The following is a 17,725-nucleotide window of genomic DNA, read 5'->3' as shown; positions in this document are numbered from 1 at the left end:
GAACTTTCGTGGTAGCAAAGGTGAAAACTGTGTCTTTACTAAAACGAACTTTGGCCAGTAGAAAAGCAAAAATTGGGCTTTATAAAAACGAAGATTCGTCGGAGATCAAAGCGAAATCAGTTCATTACCATAATCTGCATGAAAAAGAAAAGCAGTCTATCCGCTGACAGTGTGGCTTTCCCTTTTTTTTTTTTAGAGAAAAAAAATTTAACCTTCAACAGCTTAGTCCTCTTTCAGCACCAACCACCAAGAGACCCATTATGAATATATCAGTTCCTATTGGCACTGAGGTGGACTATGTATCCTTCTCTTTCTATGAACCCAGCGAGATTAGAAAGATATCTGTCAAACAGATCTTCAATCCCATACTATTTGACGCCTTAGGTCATCCAACAAAAGGCGGTTTATATGACCCTGCACTTGGTCCCTTTCAAAAGACTCAAATGTAAAATAAACAGCAGCAATCATATGCTTATATCATTAACTCGATTTATCTGTAGCTGTGCCACCTGTTCACAAGATCATTTCAACTGTCCTGGCCATTTCGGTCATATTGAAATTCCTATTCCAGCATATAACCCCATGTTCTTTGACAATCTCTACGCTATTCTCAGAGCCAAATGTGTCTATTGTCATCAATTCCGTATTTCTCGTGCTTTGGTAAATATGATATACGATGTGTTGTATAAAGCTAACTATTATCTCAGATGAAAAAATACAGTGCACAATTGACTTTATTACAGCATGGTTTAGTGAACGAAGCACAGTCATTGAACGAGCTTGTCCTTGATTTCAAAAAGACAGAAGCTAAAGACGATGAGACGTTGGAAGATAGAATGGAAGAACAAGCACTTTCGCTATCCACAGTCGAAGATTATATCGAACACATCGACACCTTCATGAAAAATGCTTTGGCAGATGAGGAAAGCCGTAAATTCGCCGCAAAAGATTATAAAGTGACAGTCATTAACGAAGTTCGAAAGTCAGTCATGAGAGACTTCATGAAACAATGTATTCATAGCAAAAAGTGCGCCAACTGTTGCGGTATTTCTCCTCCCATTCGTCGTGATGGAGCTGCGAAACTTTTCCAACTTGCTCTCAACAAGAAAGATCAAGCTGCCATGGACCGTCTGAAGAACCAAACTGGCAGTTTCGAGGAGATAAAGGGATTTACCAATGGTCAACGATTTTTAACCCCTTATGAAGTCCGTAAGCATGTACAAGCCTTGTTTGAAAAAGAAGGAGATATCACAACATTGCTCTTTGGTGCTCGTGATCCTCGCGTTCCCTCATTTATCAAAAAGGCCACCTATCACATGTTCTTTATCGAAGTGTTGGCAGTGGCGCCTACTCGTTTTAGACCTCCCTCTGTCATGGGCGATAAAACATTTGAATCACCTCAAAATGAACTTTTATCCAGCATTCTAAAAGGATCTCATCTTGTCCGTGACCTTTCTGAAGAATTGCAAGCCATTTCAGATCAAGAGCCAGTCGATAAGAAGATGTTGGAGACAACACGTAATAGATTTGTGGATTCTATTATCGGTCTTCAACATGCCGTGAATTCATTTATTGACTCTACTAAAAACCCAACCCAAGTCGCCCAAGGAAAGAACTTGCCTCCTGGTATTCGTCAAGCTTTGGAAAAGAAGGAAGGTTTATTCAGAAAACATATGATGGGTAAGCGTGTCAATTATGCTGCTCGTTCAGTCATCTCTCCCGATCCTTTCATTGAAACATCCGAGATTGGTATTCCTCCTGTCTTTGCTACCAAGCTTACTTATCCAGAACCAGTCACCCCTCACAACATCAAGGAGATGAGACAGGCTGTCATTAACGGTCCCAACAAATGGCCTGGTGCTACACACGTTCAGAACGAAGATCAATCCATTGATGTCCTTGGTGATCTCAGTATAGAATCTCGTATTGCTCTTGCCAATTCACTCTTGGCCCCTCAAAGTTCTCATACAGCTCAGAGCGGAAACAATCCTTACCCTACACGTACTCAAACGATCAACAAGAAGGTCTTCCGCCACTTGCGTAATGGTGATATGCTCCTTTTGAATCGTCAACCCACACTTCACAAACCATCCATCATGGCACACAAGGCGCGTATTTTACCTGGAGAAAAGACGATTCGTATGCACTACGCCAATTGTAACACTTATAATGCCGATTTTGACGGTGATGAAATGAACATTCACTTTCCTCAAAATGAAATTGCTCGTGCTGAAGCTTCCTTTATTGCCAATACCGACAACCAATACTTGGTCCCTACAAGCGGTAACCCTCTTCGTGGTCTGATCCAAGATAACGTTGACTCTGGTGTATGGATGAGTTCTCGTGATACATTCTTCACCAAGGAAGAGTACCAGCAACTCCTTTATGGTTCTCTTCGTCCTGAAACCGACGGTACCGGTGGCGGCAAGATCAGAATGTTACCTCCTGCCATCATGAAGCCTCAACCTCTGTGGACTGGTAAGCAAGTCATCTCGACTATTCTCAAGAACTTGACTTGGGGTAAGGCACAATTGAACATGACTTCCAAGTCAAAGGTGCCTGCCAAGTTCTGGGGCCCCAATGCCAAGGAAGAGGATAAGGTATTGGTTATGGATGGTGAATTGATTCATGGTGTCATGGACAAATCACAATTTGGTGCATCTGCTTTTGGTCTCGTTCATTCTGTTTATGAAATCTATAGTCCTGAAGCCGCTGGTATGCTTCTCAGTATTTTGAGTCGTTTGTTCATCAAGTTCCTTCAATCACACGGTTTCACCTGTCGTATGGACGATTTGGTTCTCACCAAGGAAGGTGATCAATGGCGTAGAGACTTACTTGACCAAGGCGTCGGTTTGGGTGATGAAGCTCACTTGGAATTCCTTGGCTTAGCAGATACAGCAAAGACAGCTAGTCCTGAAGTGCTTTCAAAAGAATTCAAGCTTCGTATGAACGAAGTCATTCGTGATGACAACAAACTGGCTGGTCTTGATAACGCCATGAAGGCTAAAGTAAACAAGTTGACTTCCTCCATCACTCAGAAATGTCTTCCCGATGGTCTCATCCGTCCTTTTCCCAAGAACGATATGCAAATGATGACTGTGTCTGGTGCCAAGGGTTCTAATGTCAATGCTACTCAAATCTCTTGTTTACTTGGTCAGCAAGAACTTGAAGGTCGTCGTGTACCTCTTATGGTCTCAGGTCGCTCTCTTCCCTCCTTCAGACCTTTTGATACCAGTGCCCGTGCTGGTGGTTTCGTCACCGGTCGTTTCTTGACCGGTATTCGTCCTCAAGAATACTATTTCCATTGTATGGCTGGTCGTGAAGGTTTGATTGATACTGCTGTCAAGACATCTCGTTCTGGTTACTTGCAACGTTGTTTGATCAAGCATCTCGAAGGCTTACGCGTTCATTACGATCACACCGTACGTGATTCTGATGGCTCTGTCTTACAGTTCCATTATGGTGAAGACTCTTTAGACGTTATCAAGGCTAAGCATATCAATCAATTCGGTTTCTCTGCTCACAATTTCGAAGCTCTTTCTCAGAAATATCATCCTAAGGCTGCCTTAGCCTCACTTGAAATCAAGCAAGGTGAAGAATACGCCAAGAAGGCTTTGAAGAAGCCAGGCAAGTACGATCCTGCTCTTTCTGTGTATAACCCAGGTACCCATCTTGGTGTTGTCTCTGAACGATTCGCTCTTGCAATGAAGAACTATATCCAAAAGAACCCAGATGGTATGCCTTTCGAAAAGGATTCTCAACTCTCAAAGAACACAGCTCGTTATGCTGGCTTAACAAAGAACAAGTTTAAGGCCTTGATGAATCTCAAATACCTTCACAGTTTAGTCGAGCCCGGTGAAGCAGTTGGTCTATTAGCCGCACAATCTGTAGGTGAACCATCTACACAAATGACATTAAATACTTTCCATTTTGCTGGTTATGGTGCTGCCAACGTCACCTTGGGTATCCCTCGTCTTCGTGAAATCATCATGACCGCTGCTCGCAAGATTAAGACACCTACCATGTTACTGCCTCTCTTACCAGAAACATCTGTAAAGAAGGCTACTCAATTTTGCAAGTCTGCGTCTAGACTCACATTGGCTCAACTGGTGGATAATGTCGTTGTCAGAGAAAAGACAAGCGCCAAGACGGCAGACAATAACTACAAAAGATCCAAAACATACTCTATTCGTGTTAATCTTTTTGAAGAGAAGGAATATAACGAAGAATATCGTGTTTCTGCTAAGCGTGTTAAAGAAGTACTGGCTACTGCTTTCCTGAAAGATTTGGAAGAGTTGATTCGTAAAGATATTAAAGATACCAAAAAGATTGAAGATATTAGCAAAGCTCACAAGATGGACGCTCCTGGAGATGACGATGCTAATGAAGATCTTGGTGATGCTGCAGCTAAGGATGGATATGCCTCTGACGACGCAGAGGATATGGATGCCAAGACAGCTCGTAAGTCAGCACAGAACAAGCCACAGGCAAGTTATGACGAGCCCGATGAAGATGATATTGTTCCCGAAGACAATGAAAAGAGCTTGGAAGATGAGGAAGAAGAGTTTGAACAGGCTATTCTTGCTGGTGCTGATGATGAGGAAGAAGCTCCTAAGCGATCCTCTTCTAAAGGAGGTAAACTTGAAGAACAAGCTGTTCAAAAGAGTAAATACTGCACACGATTCAAGTTTGATGATAACAATGGTGCATTCTGTGAAATTGATATGGAATTCCCTGCTGATACTAAGAAGATCTTGATGATCTCTTTGATTGAAAAATCTTGCGCAAGAGTGGTTGTCCATGAAGTCAAGGGTATTTCCAAATGTTTTGAATACATTAACCCCACTGAAAACGATACTTCTGTAAGTACATTTGGCATTAAATGACCAACACTCATTTTTTTTTTAAATAGAAACGTCTTCAAACTGAAGGTGTCAATCTCAGAGGCATGTGGGCATTCTCTGATATTATTGATGTTAACTATATTGATACCAATGATATTGCTGCCATCTTGAATACATATGGTGTTGAGGCAGCTAGAAATGCTATTATTAAGGAAGTGGCTAGTGTCTTTGCTGTCTATGGTATTGTGGTGGATCGTCGTCACTTGACGTTGATTGCAGACTATATGACATTTGAAGGTGGATATAAACCATTCTCTCGTATCGGTATTGGATCCAATGTAGCACCTTTCCTCAAGATGAGTTTTGAATCGACATGTAAATTCTTGACAGAAGCAACACTGTAAGTTACTTTATAAATAATGATAAACACATGAATTAACCTTTTATTTATAATAGACATGGTGACTTTGATACACTTGACTCTCCCTCTTCGAGAATCGTTGTTGGCCGAGTGGTAGAAGGAGGCACGGGTTCATTTGATGTCTTGCAACCTCTCACTTCTACGGCCTGAACATAGACTTTTTTTTCGCATTTTTATATATAAATAAATTATTCATTTTTTAATAGCATCAACAAATAAGTGAGAGATTGTCTCATCTGTTGTATAAATGATGTTTTCAAGCGGAGAGGATCATTTTTTCTGGTGTTGTAAATCTGCTTCTTTTCTTTCTTTTTCTCTTATATCCTAATGACCTCGATTGATATTTATCAATTAGAACCTGAACTTCAACAAGTGGCAGTAGACGATTATACATTTAAAAATTGGTCAAATACGTTCACATGTAAACCTGAATTATTCTTTCGTCCTAGGACAGAAAATCAAGTTCAAAAAGTAAACATAGAACAATAATAAGCTGTCAAATTATAAACAATGTTTATTTTTATAGATAATTTTATTGGCAAATAAATTGGACAAACCACTGAAAGCAGTCGGCAGTGGGCATTCACCTTCTGATCTAGCATGTTCTTCAGGATTCATGATCTCTCTTGAAAACTTGAATGCTCTCTTGAATGTTGACAAGAATAACAACACGGTGACAGTCGAAGCTGGTATGTCCCTTCATAAACTACATGTAGTTTTAAGAGAAAATGGTCTTGCTCTTAGTAACCTTGGCTCTATTTCTGACCAATCTATCGCTGGTGTCATGGCTACTGCAACGCATGGAACGGGTGCTCACTTTGGCTGTCTGTCTACATTTGTAAATATTCCCCCACCAAAATAATAATGATATAAAACCAACGCTCTGTTTATTAGATTGTCAATTTAACATTGGTGACAGCTGACGGAAGTATTCTATTTTGTTCGTCAGATGAAAATAGACAAGTATTTGAAGCAGCTCGATGTAGCTTAGGTGCTCTGGGTATCATCACTCGTATGACTTTGAAAGTTGAACCTGACTTCAAGCTAGAGGCTATTCAAAAGCCATATAAGTTTTCTAAAGTATTGAAAAATTGGGACGATGTCATTCATTCATCAGAGCACACCCGTATCTGGTGGTACCCACATACAGATGATTGTGTTGTGTGGAGAGCAAATCGTACAGACAAGGAGAAATATAAATCTTCGCCAAGTTATTTTATGGAAAGAGTATATGGATTTCACATCTATCAGGCTATGCTCAATGTCACACGATATGGAACCTCTTTAATTCCTTATCTCACAAAACTCATGTTTAAAACATTACATAGTAAACCTATTCATGTTGTGGATGACTCCAACAAGGTCTTCAACTTTGATTGCCTCTTTCCTCAATATGTCAACGAATGGGCCATTGACTGGAAAGATGCGCCTGCAGCCTTGATGAAATTGGATAAATTCATTACCGAAAACGACCTCAAGGTTCATTTCCCAGTAGAAATTCGCTTTGTGGATGAAGATGATGTTTGGTTAAGCCCTGCTAATGGACGTAAAACTTGTTATATTGGCGTGATCATGTATAGACCTTATGGTAAGCCTGTTCCTTATAAGAAATACTGGAAAGGATATGAAGACATCATGCGTGAATACAATGGTCGTCCTCATTGGGCCAAGGTATACTCTCTTGTTCAATAGCTTAATTTTTTCTGATCATTTCTTTAAAGGCACATGGTCAAACAAGAAAGGATTTGGAAGCATCTTATCCTAAATTCAAGGACTTTTTACGTGTTCGTCAACAGTTGGATCCAAAGGGCATATTCCTCAATGATTATTTAAGACGACACGTTGTAGAAGACCGTCAGACCATTGAAGTGGCAAAATTATAATAAATTAATGTTTCTTTTTATTCTGGTCTCTGATTTGGGAAACTACCCAACACGACAACATCCAAGCAGAATTTATCCAAATCCTTGAGTGCCTTTTTGATTTCTTCATTTTCAAAATGGCCAGAACATTCTACAAAAAAGACATAGTGCCATGGACGTTGACCACTTGGACGAGAGTCTATCTTGAATAAGTTTAGACCATAATCCTTGAATACCTTCAATCCATCACATAGTGCACCAGGTTGACGGTGATCTACGGTGAAACTAATCAAGGTATGATCATCTTGTGTAGGAGAATCGCTTGCTGTACCAATGATCAAGAAACGAGTCTTATTGGCTATTTTGAAATATGTTGTTATTTATACATCTCTTTGCTGAAACATCTTCTATGTTGGACGCCACGACTTCCAACCCATAAAGCTCTGCACAGATTTCACTGCAAATAGCCGCTGCTCCTGTTTCTAATGCCGCCTTTTCTGCGGCCTCTGCAGTCGATCGAACCGTGATACGTCTTGCGGTTGGGATATGCGCTGATAGCCACTTTTGAGTTTGGCCTAATCCTTGAGGATGACTATACACTTTTGTGATCTTATCTAATTTGCTGTTTGACAACAGACATTGATGTACCGTCAGATAAGTCTCTGCACGTACTCTAACAGGTGAATGAATGAAACGATCTAATGTTTCGACTACTGTGCCAAACGTAGAATTTTCAAAGGGCACAATGCCGTACGTTGTTTGACCCTTTTCGACAGCATCGAATACGTCTAAGGAACGAGTAAGGTATAGGCTATTAATATAAAGTAATCTAGTATTTTACCGCTAATTTGCTTTTGAGCCACGTAGGCAACGCTATCACCAAAACGATTATAAGCTGCTTGATGAGAAAAGGTGCCTTGAGGCCCTAAATAAGCAATGGATACATCCTTTTGTAATGCGATCGATGCAGACATAATCTTGGAGTATATATTAGTTATTGAGCCGAAACGATTGAATTCTTGTACAATCTTACCTCTCTAAAGATGGCATTTAATGAATCATCATTGAGTGGTCCTGGATTAAGACGAGATAACTACAAAGGGTATTGAGCGAGATGACACGTTATCTTTTTTTGAAATAATCAAACCTTTTCGTAAATCTCCTTTTCTCTACCTGGTCTATACACATGTACATCGGACTCTGCTTCTTCTTCTGCTGTACTAGTGAATAATATGAGTTATCTATATAAACGTACATGAATTCACTTACATTGATTTTCTTTTAGCTGCACCAATGTCCAATGAAACACGGGCTCTTTCGTTCAGTATGTTGACTAGTGTTATATCTAGAGAATCAATCTTTTTTCTAAGAGAAGGTAAATCACTCATTGATAGAAGTTTCAAAAAAAAAAAAATTAAGTGTCACTGTTGGTCATATCTGTTTGACAGGAACAAGCAATTTGATTGGAGTTTATTGAATAAACTCAAATGCAGCTGTCAAAATAATAATAACAACACGCTGTAAGCACTTTTTCTCTGTTTCTTTTCTTGAGCTGTATCAGAAGAAATTGTTTATATAGATACATTCAATCCATAGTTTATAGTATTTCATGAATGAATAAACTGATTGAATATCGGATTCTCCGAACCTTTATTTCCGATATACCGTGTGTCATCTTTGACTACTGAGTGCAAACGTAGTGACTAGTTTTACAAACATCTTTTAGTTTAAAGAAAACAAGAAATAAAATTTCAAAGAGGGGATTTATTTACTTTTTGTCTCTATGCTACTATTAACTACATGCGCACAAATGGTTTTGTGTTATTTATTTCTTCTTTCCTTCCTTCTTCTTGATTGTCTCATCGTTAATAAAGATACCCTTTTGGTTATAAGGTTCAGGCTTTCTCCAGCGCTGAATCTTTGCAGCAAATTCAGTCACATGTTGTAAATTGATACCTTGCAGTACAATACGATTAGGTTGAGGCACTGCGCATGAAACACCCTCTGGTAAGTCCATGAGGATAGGATGAGAGTAACCAAGCTTTAGGGATAAGGTTCTATTGTTGTTCTCGAGTGCACCTCTGTAACCAACACCGACGAGACGTAAATGAACTTTATATCCATCTGATACTCCAACAATTGCATTATTAATCAATGCACGAGTTGTTCCCCACATTGCCTTTTGTTTCTTTTCTTTTTCATCTTCAATTGTCACTTGAAGTGTGTTTTCGGCATTAGGATCATCTTTGGGCGCTGGTTCAAAGTTAAGCTTGACAAAGGGTTTTATTGGCAATTGTTGCTTTCCAAGTGGTCCAGTGACTGTGAGTGTTGTGTTGTTTAATTCAGAGGGAATGCGAGGTTCAAGGATAGGTGTCAAGTCATGTTCAATCTTGATCTCTTGAGAGTATGTGATTGGTTTACGTCCAATATGAGACAAGGTTGGTACAGAAGTGTGAATAAGTCGTCTAGACTGAGTTGCTGCTGCTTGACATAGTGACTTTGTTGCAATGGTCAACCTGGACATGGTTATTTAAGAAAAAGAGAGACAGAGAGATAGGGGCAACAACAATTTGGTTACTGTATAGCTGGGGTGTGTATCTGATTTTTTTTTTTTCTTCCTTTTGAGCTGAACAGTCACTTTAAAAAACCGCACATGAGCCCAAAGGAATAGCTTTAAAGTTACTAAGATTTTAGCAGCGAGTCACAAAATGAAAAATAACATCCAAGTGAAGACTTGCGTAAAATTTGGTAGTAATTGATTTAAGATTAGGAGGAAAAAAAAAAAAAGACAAGACAGAACTATTGCTGTCTTGCAGGCCTTGATTGGGCGTTTTTTATGATTGATATAGATTGTTTTAATGAGCTTGTCAGATTATCTAAACCTTCTGGATTATCCTTAATTGTCTGATCTTTTAATTATACTTGGCAAGATACGAACGTTTTGGTCCGCATTTTCAAACTGCTCACGGCAAAGGAGGTCTTGATTACCATATGGGGGTATCAAGTCTTTCTTGCTGAGCAACAGGGGCAGGAGCACGAGGAGAAAAGGGCAGCTTGGTTAAGCGGCTGATCAAAAAAATATGCTTACACATCTTGGTGCACTCAAAAATGCACTCAAAAATAGGCTAGTGCTATGAGCGCTTCCTTGGGGCACTACATGTGACATCACTACAACTTTACACTACCAAAGTCTCTGCCTAACCTAAGGCTGCCTAGCTCATTCTCTCTGGTATAAAGTACGAATTCATCATAATTACACATGATTGATCTTGGTTCTTTGCTGATCAAACTGACAACGTAAAATTAAAAATAAGCAATAGCAACGCTTCTTTTTTATCTCTTTCTTCTTCTTGAAAGGAAACAATCTAAGATGGCAACATTTAAAGTCATGTTTAGCTTTACGCTACACATCGAATAGTTTTAGTGGGCAATATTATAGGTAGTGGATAGTGGTATTGGTTTATTTTTGAGTGCACCAAGTGTTTGCCTCATTTAATAGTTCTTCTCTTAACTTTAAAATAAAAAATAGTAACTGTTAGCTATTGACTCCTACTGTTCTATATACATAAACACTAGAAATACAACAATGGTAGAGGCATACCTCCCTTTCTGAACTTTGAATTCTTAAAGTGGCTATTATTCTAATTTATTCTTTCATGTTGTGATCATTAATTCTCCTTTGATTTTCTTTAATTCTTTGGCTTTTTCTTCCACTTATTCCCCATTTGTTAAAGAATAATAATCACTTCTGAGAACTTAGTTTTAGAACAATACACTTCCTTTCCTAGAGAAATTACTGTTGATATTGACTCTTAGAAAAATATCATTGAAAATTCACCTGCTCATCATGCAGCGCGTTGAATTTATAAGGAAAAGACGAATGGTGATATGCCTACTTTAATCGAAGAAGGCCAACCTATACCAAAGTGCGTAATAGGGAGAAGTATCATTTGGAAAATTAAGTACATATGCCATAGAGCTGGGACATATAAGAGTCGTGCTGGTGTACAGACAAAAGATGAATCATCTAAAAGCCGGCCAATTCAGAAACCAAACAAGAAGATCGATTGCAGATGCTATGTTACTGCCACCTGTTATTTTCTAGCACCTAATCAGGTCACTATTAAGCTTCATAATGAGCATAGTCATCTTAATGGAAGCCTTGATGATATCTCTTTTTTTCCTTTATCGGGCAATACGAAGGAGGTTATATTGCAAAAGTTACGTGAAAGCTATGGTAGAAGAGACATAAGAGCTGCAATTCAACGTTATTTTAATGAAAGGATAAGAGATCTTTTTTTCGAAGCTGCTTGTTCTTCAACAAATTCAGTCATTTGAGGTACATAAGCAGAGATTACTATGATAGACTGTATAAGTAAGTGTATTACGAATAAGATGTATAGTATGCTGCATTTTAAACTTTTTATATCTTGGTATATACACAGTCTCACAAGATTTAAACTGGTTGTCTTTCATAGCAGTTGCTTACAGCTTTGAAAAAATAGTTTTAAAGCCATTACTTAACGTCTCCACTCACGCTTTCATGATCATTCTACTCAGCACGAAAAACTTGGCTCCCTTCATGAATGTTGTGGCAATAGAAATAGTGCTGTATTTGTTTGCTTTTTTTTTTTTTAAAAAAAAAAAAGGTCTTTTCTATTTCTAGATTAGGTTTTTCTCCAGTTCTATTACAAACGTAGTATTTTTCTGAAAATATATTTGATGCGTTTCCTATGCTTGACTTTGCTTAACTGGAGAAGGGTTCCTGTTCATTTTCCGTCTGAGTGTCGCCCGTGTTGTTCCGAGAGGCAACTATATCACCATGGATTGGATGAAGTCGTTGATATCATGGTGCGCACTCCCTTGAATCAAGCGAATATAACAAGCTTAAGAATATTTACTCTTGAGCATATGTTTTTAGAGACGCTTTATAGGAAATTCTACTGTATTTACTCTACGTACTCTTTTTATATACAAGCTACTTGCGATTTGATTCAGAGTGAACTATACTGCATTTGATTAACCCTATTCTTTTGAACAAAGAAATTGAACTTTAAGCAACTAGAAGCTAAGACTTTTATGTACTTTTTATAGACAGCTTTTATTAGTAAATTGTCTTTGTTAAGTATAGGATAATGCATACTTAAAGATTGATAATTAATGAATATGTTTCTTTTTTTTCAGTTAACAGCGGTGAAAACTGGGGGGGAGAAGCAGGAAAAGCTTATATTCTTAATAAGTAGTCTTTTGCTACTGTCATTTGGAAGTACCAAAATTTACTCGTACTATGCTTTCTAGCTTTTTTGCATTTTCAAACCAAAACTATCAGTAGAAGAAACATCTTTATAGTTTTCAAGGGATATTTCTTGGAATATAAGATACAAACTCGATCACCTATAAATGTGTCTAATATTGGTAAATAAGCTAGAAAGTGCAATATTTTTCGATCAACGATAGCTTACTGTAATTTCTTTATTTTCAGTAAATCTCGCAACAATAGTGTTATAAATAGATAATCAACCGTTGAACATTCGACAACTCTTCTTCCTATTGCCCATGAATTATATGGGTTTATATTTCAGATTAAAAACTTACACAGAAGAGCTATTATACTAAGTTACTTCCTTACTTTTAGGTTAATTTATAGTATATTTTATGGTGCATTTGGAGATCTTTCATTAGACGTAGTTCATCGTATGATTTTGCCCTCATAAATGCACCCTATCTTTTACGCTTCAGTGTCACGCTTTTAAGGGAAGCTACTGATTTTCGTGGATTGCAATTTGAATTTCGAACTTGGAGTTTGCTACCTGTAGCAAAGCACGGAATCGGTAAATAGTTGATATCAATCTTTATCTCTGTCTAAAGCTTATTTTTTACCTTATATTAAAGCTTATGCTTCTCTATCTGGTCACATTGCTATGTATCATTTGTTTAGGCGATGTAAGGAGGCAGGATATCCTGTTCCTGCAAATTTGTTAGTGCAGTAATTTGACGTGAATACAAATCAGGCAATGTAGCAGACTATATTTTTGAAACACAGACGCCACAATGTCACTAATAAAAGTTCACTTCACTAGTATTACCTAGATCTAATGCCAATAACGACACTCAGTGGCAACTATATCGCGGAGAGAAAGAGCTACTATGGGAACATATATTTAATACCGACCATCTTCAGAAAAACAGACAAAGAAAACAAAACTGTAAGATTGCCTATTACTGGCTTTTGATATTGTAAATATTCATGACATATTGTAATGTTTGGCTATAAATACGAACAATGAAAAAAATAAGGCCACACTGGATTACAGTATTTCATCTGACAGACACATGGTGTCTGTTCTACTCTCGGCGAAAACTATTGGTAAGTCAAATATTTGAAGCACTTTTACTGCGTATGTGCTAATACTTTTATATTGCATCGATTTTATGCAATAATAGAAAGGCTTCCAGAAACTAATGATGATGAACAATATGCACCAAGGTCTGTTAATATCAGTAGTTGGAAAAGAGGTACTTAACACTAAACAAAGAACCCGCTGGTCTTAAAAACGACGACCTGTTTATTGGGATCGATCCAGGTGCCTATATACAAGCCAGAAAATATGAGTCAAAAGAAAAACTAACTACATACCACCTTTATGTAGGTCATCGTGATTTAGTCACAACTATTGATGTATCTCATGAACATATAATCAACAAGCAGACAACTAAAGATCATACTTTTTCAATATCGCACGGCGATTACAGGTAAGATAATTACGCCAAGAGTGTGTATGAAGGTACACTAATAACTTTTTTTTTTCATTACTTAATTTTAAGGTACGTTCAGGCTTTGCTTGGTCTACACAGGTCGAGTTGAGTAAGAGGCGTCAATACGGTTCTCATGGGATACAAGGGTGGTATGGCATGATTCCCAACCCAAATGTCACAGAATGTTCAAATATTCTATCCTACATACAAATCATATCAATATCTCATGTTCAGTAAGTTTATAAATCGTTTTCTATCTTTATAATATTCTTATTTGAACTATTATTATTATTAGTACTTTTCCTTTCATGAAAGGATTTGAGCATTGTGAAAGGAAAGGTTATTTATATAGCAATGGAAAACAAACATTAGACTATATTATGAATGTTCTATACCAAAGAACCTTACGAAACGAGCCATACCGCTATGCGACTCGAGCACAAGCAGAAGACGAAAAAAGGAGAGAGAGCTATATCGTAGGAATGCTGGATTTCAAGGTCAACGCCATAGGAGAGTCATTTTTGTATATGGCGGCGCCAGCCTTCCAAGCTTTATGCGTTCATTTACTCCTACACCCTCCAAGGTAAAATGAATTTACAAAAATATGCAATTATATCTAATACAGGCAATAGTAATTACGCAGACATTTATCAAAAAAAAGGGATAAAAATATTAGTTGATGAATACAGGACGTCAAGGGTTTGCAGCCATTGCAAAAACGATTTAGAGGATATTACTGTGCCTGAAAGAGGATTTGATTGCAATCATAAGTATGCAAATATTATTTATATACATAACTGTACAAGATATTGACCTCTATTTAATTCTTAGAAAAAAAAGACGATTAAATGGAGTACAGTGAAAAATCGTGTTACATGGTGTGTAAATGATAAGAATCGCATTATTAATTGATCCAGTCTCTGACCCGATAAAACGCAAATAGGTATATCTGCCAAACTTCGAACGTTTAAAGTTTATGTTCTAACCTAAAAGTTTACAAGATAGGCCATGTTCTCATTGTATACCCCTTTAAAATTTTGTAAACAGTGTCCAGCTGGTAATGCTTATGGTGGAGACTTATTAAGTTACTTTTGTTTAGTTACAGCTAGTTAGGCACTAATTATTCTATTTTAATACTGTCAACTCCATCCAATGATAAGTCTGGAACCGAGACGTCAACATAGCATTGGACATTCGATCGATTCTTGCAGATTATGTTAATAATAACTGTAATATTAGATCAAGGAATGCTGCATTTAATAGAGTACTTTAACCAGCACTATTAAATAGCCAGCTGCTTTGGCCCTTTGCACTTGTAAATATCTTATTCTATTCTGATTCGAAAAGGAAATATTAACGTCATCATTATCTTATCCAATCAAAAAATTCTGGATGATTTAAGTGAGTGCATAGCAGAAACCAGTCGCATTGATTTTTATGAAACCATTTTTAAATAAGCTTTTTTCTTATTATTATTATTATTCTCTCTTCTTTCTTTTTCCCCTTTTTTAACTCCAAAAAAAATTTTTTTATATATATACAAAAAGGTCTTTCTTTTATAAGGTGAATAAGTTACTTGCGCTTGTAGAATATTAACTAATGTCTTTCATATAGAGATTCCCTTTCCATTTACCAAAAAAGCTTCAATTATACATAAACACATTTATATATATATACCTCAAACCTATACTATACATTTTAATGACCAACATTATGGACAAGACCAATAAAAAAGGAAGAAGCACCTTTCAAGACCCAAACAAGATCGATAAGGCAGGAAGAACAAAAATATTTTACTATACCTCTTCTGGAAGCTTAGATAAAGTAAAAGAATTAGTAGAAAGAGGTGCTAATGTAAATCATAAAGACCATGCAGGATGGACTCCGCTTCATGAAGCAGCTATCAAAGGCCAATATGATGTTGCAAAGTATCTAATAGAACAAGGTGCCATAGTCAACGCTCGAGGGTTTGAAGATGACACCCCACTGCATGATGCTTGCAGCTATGGTTTTGTGGACTGTGTTCAGCTACTGGTCGATTCGGGTGCAAATGTATATGCTCTAAACTCAGAAAAGCAAACACCATTAGATGTATGTGAAGATGAAGATTGTATTCGTATTCTGAAAGCAAAGATGAAAGAAGTGGATGAAATAGTCTCTATTGATGATCAAGGACAAACGATATTGCATCGTGCTTGCACAGATGGTTCTTTTGAAAAAGTAAAAGAATTACTCAGTATAGGTGCTAATGTCAATGCCCGAGATTCTTCTCAATCCACTCCATTACATTGCGCAGCTCGACATGGACATCTATCACTGGTTGATTTACTGATAAAAAATGGTGCTGATATAAACAGTGTGGATCATCATCATTCGACTGCGCTACATTTAGCATCTCAACATTCACATCAAGCTACTGTACAGTATTTAATTAACGCAGGCGCTGATGTTCATATTCAAGACGAAAATGGCCACACAGCCTATCAAGTCTCTGACTCTGTAGTCGTTCGACAAATCATCACTGCACATATTGATCAAGAAAATCGACTGAGAGCAACTACAGAGGCTATTGATGAAATCACATTTGTATCCAACACAAAGCATAAAAGAATAAAGGAAGACACTGTCCTGTCTCGAGAAGAACGAAAAATTCAAGCAATTATGAAGTCGTTTGAAAAAGCAGAAAAGAGTCAACAGTTGAAAAAGACCAAAAAGGATAAAAGCTCAACTACTCCTCCTCCTTCTCCTTCAAAAAAGAGAAAACTAACATCGAAGCAAGCATCAAGAGAATGCTCAGTAGACGATGACACACCAAAGAAAAAGCCGATTGTTGATCTTGTCAAGCTGGATAAGAAGGACAATCTGGGTTATACTCAACTACACAAGTTTGCTATGCGTGGATATGTTGAAGCAGTTGAACAATTATTAAAAGCAGGAGCGAACTCATGTGAACGAGATAATGCGGGTTATACGCCATTGCATGAAGCTGCCCTCAGAGGCAAGACAGACATTGTTCGATTGCTGTTGGAATACAATGCAGATGTGAACTCTAGAGGAGCGGATTTGGATACACCATTGCACGATGCAGCCGAAAATGGACACACTGAAGTCGTTCAACTACTATTGGAATATGGAGCAGATATGACCATTGCCAATTCAAAGGGACAAACCCCCCTTGATATTGCCATTGAAAGAGATGACTCAATTGCAGACATCTTGAGACAACATAAACCAGCTAAACCAAAAAGGCGTCGACTCGTTCTTGCTGCCAACATGGCTTGCAAACAGCCCGAATCTCCTGTATCTCCTACGTCTTTTGAATTAAAGACAGAGACTAGCGTAAAAGATGCCAAGGCTCATGCAAGACAGCTTTCTGGGCAACATCTTCCAAAGAAGAGCCTAAAGAACTTACAGATAGTAAAGACCGAAATGCCCGTTGATGGATATCAACCTCTTATACCTACACCACCACCTGATCATTGGACAAAAGTCATTAAAAAGGAAGAAGAAATGATGGGCCTATACGATGACAGCAAAACACATTACCCGTCGATACACTGTGCGTCCAAATTTTTACCGCTTTATACCATTCAGCAACCTGAAGGGGAACACAGCAGTAGCTTTTATGTGACGGACGTACAGGTCGGCCTCTTGTTGGGGATTTCGACAGAGCAACTATTACGACAGTACCCTCATCTGTCTAGAAGAAAGGCATCGGCTAAAGAGAAGGAAAGACTATGGTCACCTTTGTCACCTATGATTTGCTTTAATGTGTCTATTAATGAAGATAAAGCATCAGATTGTAGTAACAAGACTAAAGAAGTTGAAAAGCAGCGATTCTT

General features: G+C 37.8%; 6 protein-coding genes across 6 annotated transcripts; 4 read left to right on the top strand and 2 right to left on the bottom strand.

The window, feature by feature from the left end:
* The first annotated feature begins 209 nt into the window (after positions 1–209).
* Positions 210–5,478, top strand: RHIMIDRAFT_294803 (DNA-directed RNA polymerase I subunit RPA1). Its single transcript, XM_023614126.1, has 5 exons — positions 210–445; positions 501–660; positions 708–4,862; positions 4,913–5,244; positions 5,301–5,478. The coding sequence occupies exons 1-5, from the start codon at positions 261–263 to the stop codon at positions 5,413–5,415; spliced, it is 4,947 nt and encodes a 1,648-aa protein (XP_023462699.1). The 5' UTR covers positions 210–260; the 3' UTR covers positions 5,416–5,478.
* A 114-nt stretch (positions 5,479–5,592) lies between these two features.
* Positions 5,593–7,148, top strand: RHIMIDRAFT_207292 (L-gulonolactone/D-arabinono-1,4-lactone oxidase; the record flags this gene model as incomplete). The annotated part of the gene is made up of 4 exons (XM_023606978.1): positions 5,593–5,736; positions 5,792–6,103; positions 6,160–6,936; positions 6,987–7,148. 4 exons carry the CDS (start codon positions 5,593–5,595, stop codon positions 7,146–7,148), a joined length of 1,395 nt encoding a protein of 464 aa, XP_023462698.1.
* A 17-nt stretch (positions 7,149–7,165) lies between these two features.
* Positions 7,166–8,515, bottom strand: RHIMIDRAFT_241199 (chorismate mutase; the record flags this gene model as incomplete). Its single annotated transcript, XM_023609532.1, has 6 exons — positions 7,166–7,485; positions 7,514–7,915; positions 7,969–8,104; positions 8,161–8,220; positions 8,275–8,347; positions 8,397–8,515. The coding sequence occupies 6 exons, from the start codon at positions 8,513–8,515 to the stop codon at positions 7,166–7,168; spliced, it is 1,110 nt and encodes a 369-aa protein (XP_023462697.1).
* A 370-nt stretch (positions 8,516–8,885) lies between these two features.
* On the bottom strand, positions 8,886–9,697 carry RHIMIDRAFT_267355 (ribosomal protein L6). The gene has a single exon (XM_023611990.1). It carries the CDS (start codon positions 9,649–9,651, stop codon positions 8,953–8,955), a length of 699 nt encoding a protein of 232 aa, XP_023462696.1. The 5' UTR covers positions 9,652–9,697; the 3' UTR covers positions 8,886–8,952.
* A 4,440-nt stretch (positions 9,698–14,137) lies between these two features.
* On the top strand, positions 14,138–14,707 carry RHIMIDRAFT_267352 (uncharacterized protein). The gene is made up of 4 exons (XM_023611989.1): positions 14,138–14,305; positions 14,337–14,380; positions 14,424–14,466; positions 14,527–14,707. Exons 2-4 carry the CDS (start codon positions 14,366–14,368, stop codon positions 14,694–14,696), a joined length of 228 nt encoding a protein of 75 aa, XP_023462695.1. The 5' UTR covers positions 14,138–14,305; positions 14,337–14,365; the 3' UTR covers positions 14,697–14,707.
* A 1,348-nt stretch (positions 14,708–16,055) lies between these two features.
* On the top strand, positions 16,056–17,066 carry RHIMIDRAFT_184151 (ankyrin; the record flags this gene model as incomplete). Its single annotated transcript, XM_023605828.1, has 2 exons — positions 16,056–16,125; positions 16,816–17,066. Coding segments are annotated over 2 exons (321 nt in total), but the record flags the coding sequence as incomplete, so codon positions are not given.
* Between the last annotated feature and the right edge of the window lie 659 nt (positions 17,067–17,725).

Source organism: Rhizopus microsporus (genome assembly GCF_002708625.1).
Source record: "Rhizopus microsporus ATCC 52813 unplaced genomic scaffold scaffold_20, whole genome shotgun sequence".
Classification (NCBI taxonomy): Eukaryota; Fungi; Mucoromycota; class Mucoromycetes; order Mucorales; family Rhizopodaceae; genus Rhizopus; species Rhizopus microsporus.
Note: the sequence above shows the minus strand (reverse complement) of the source record. Positions and strands in the feature narration are given on the sequence as shown.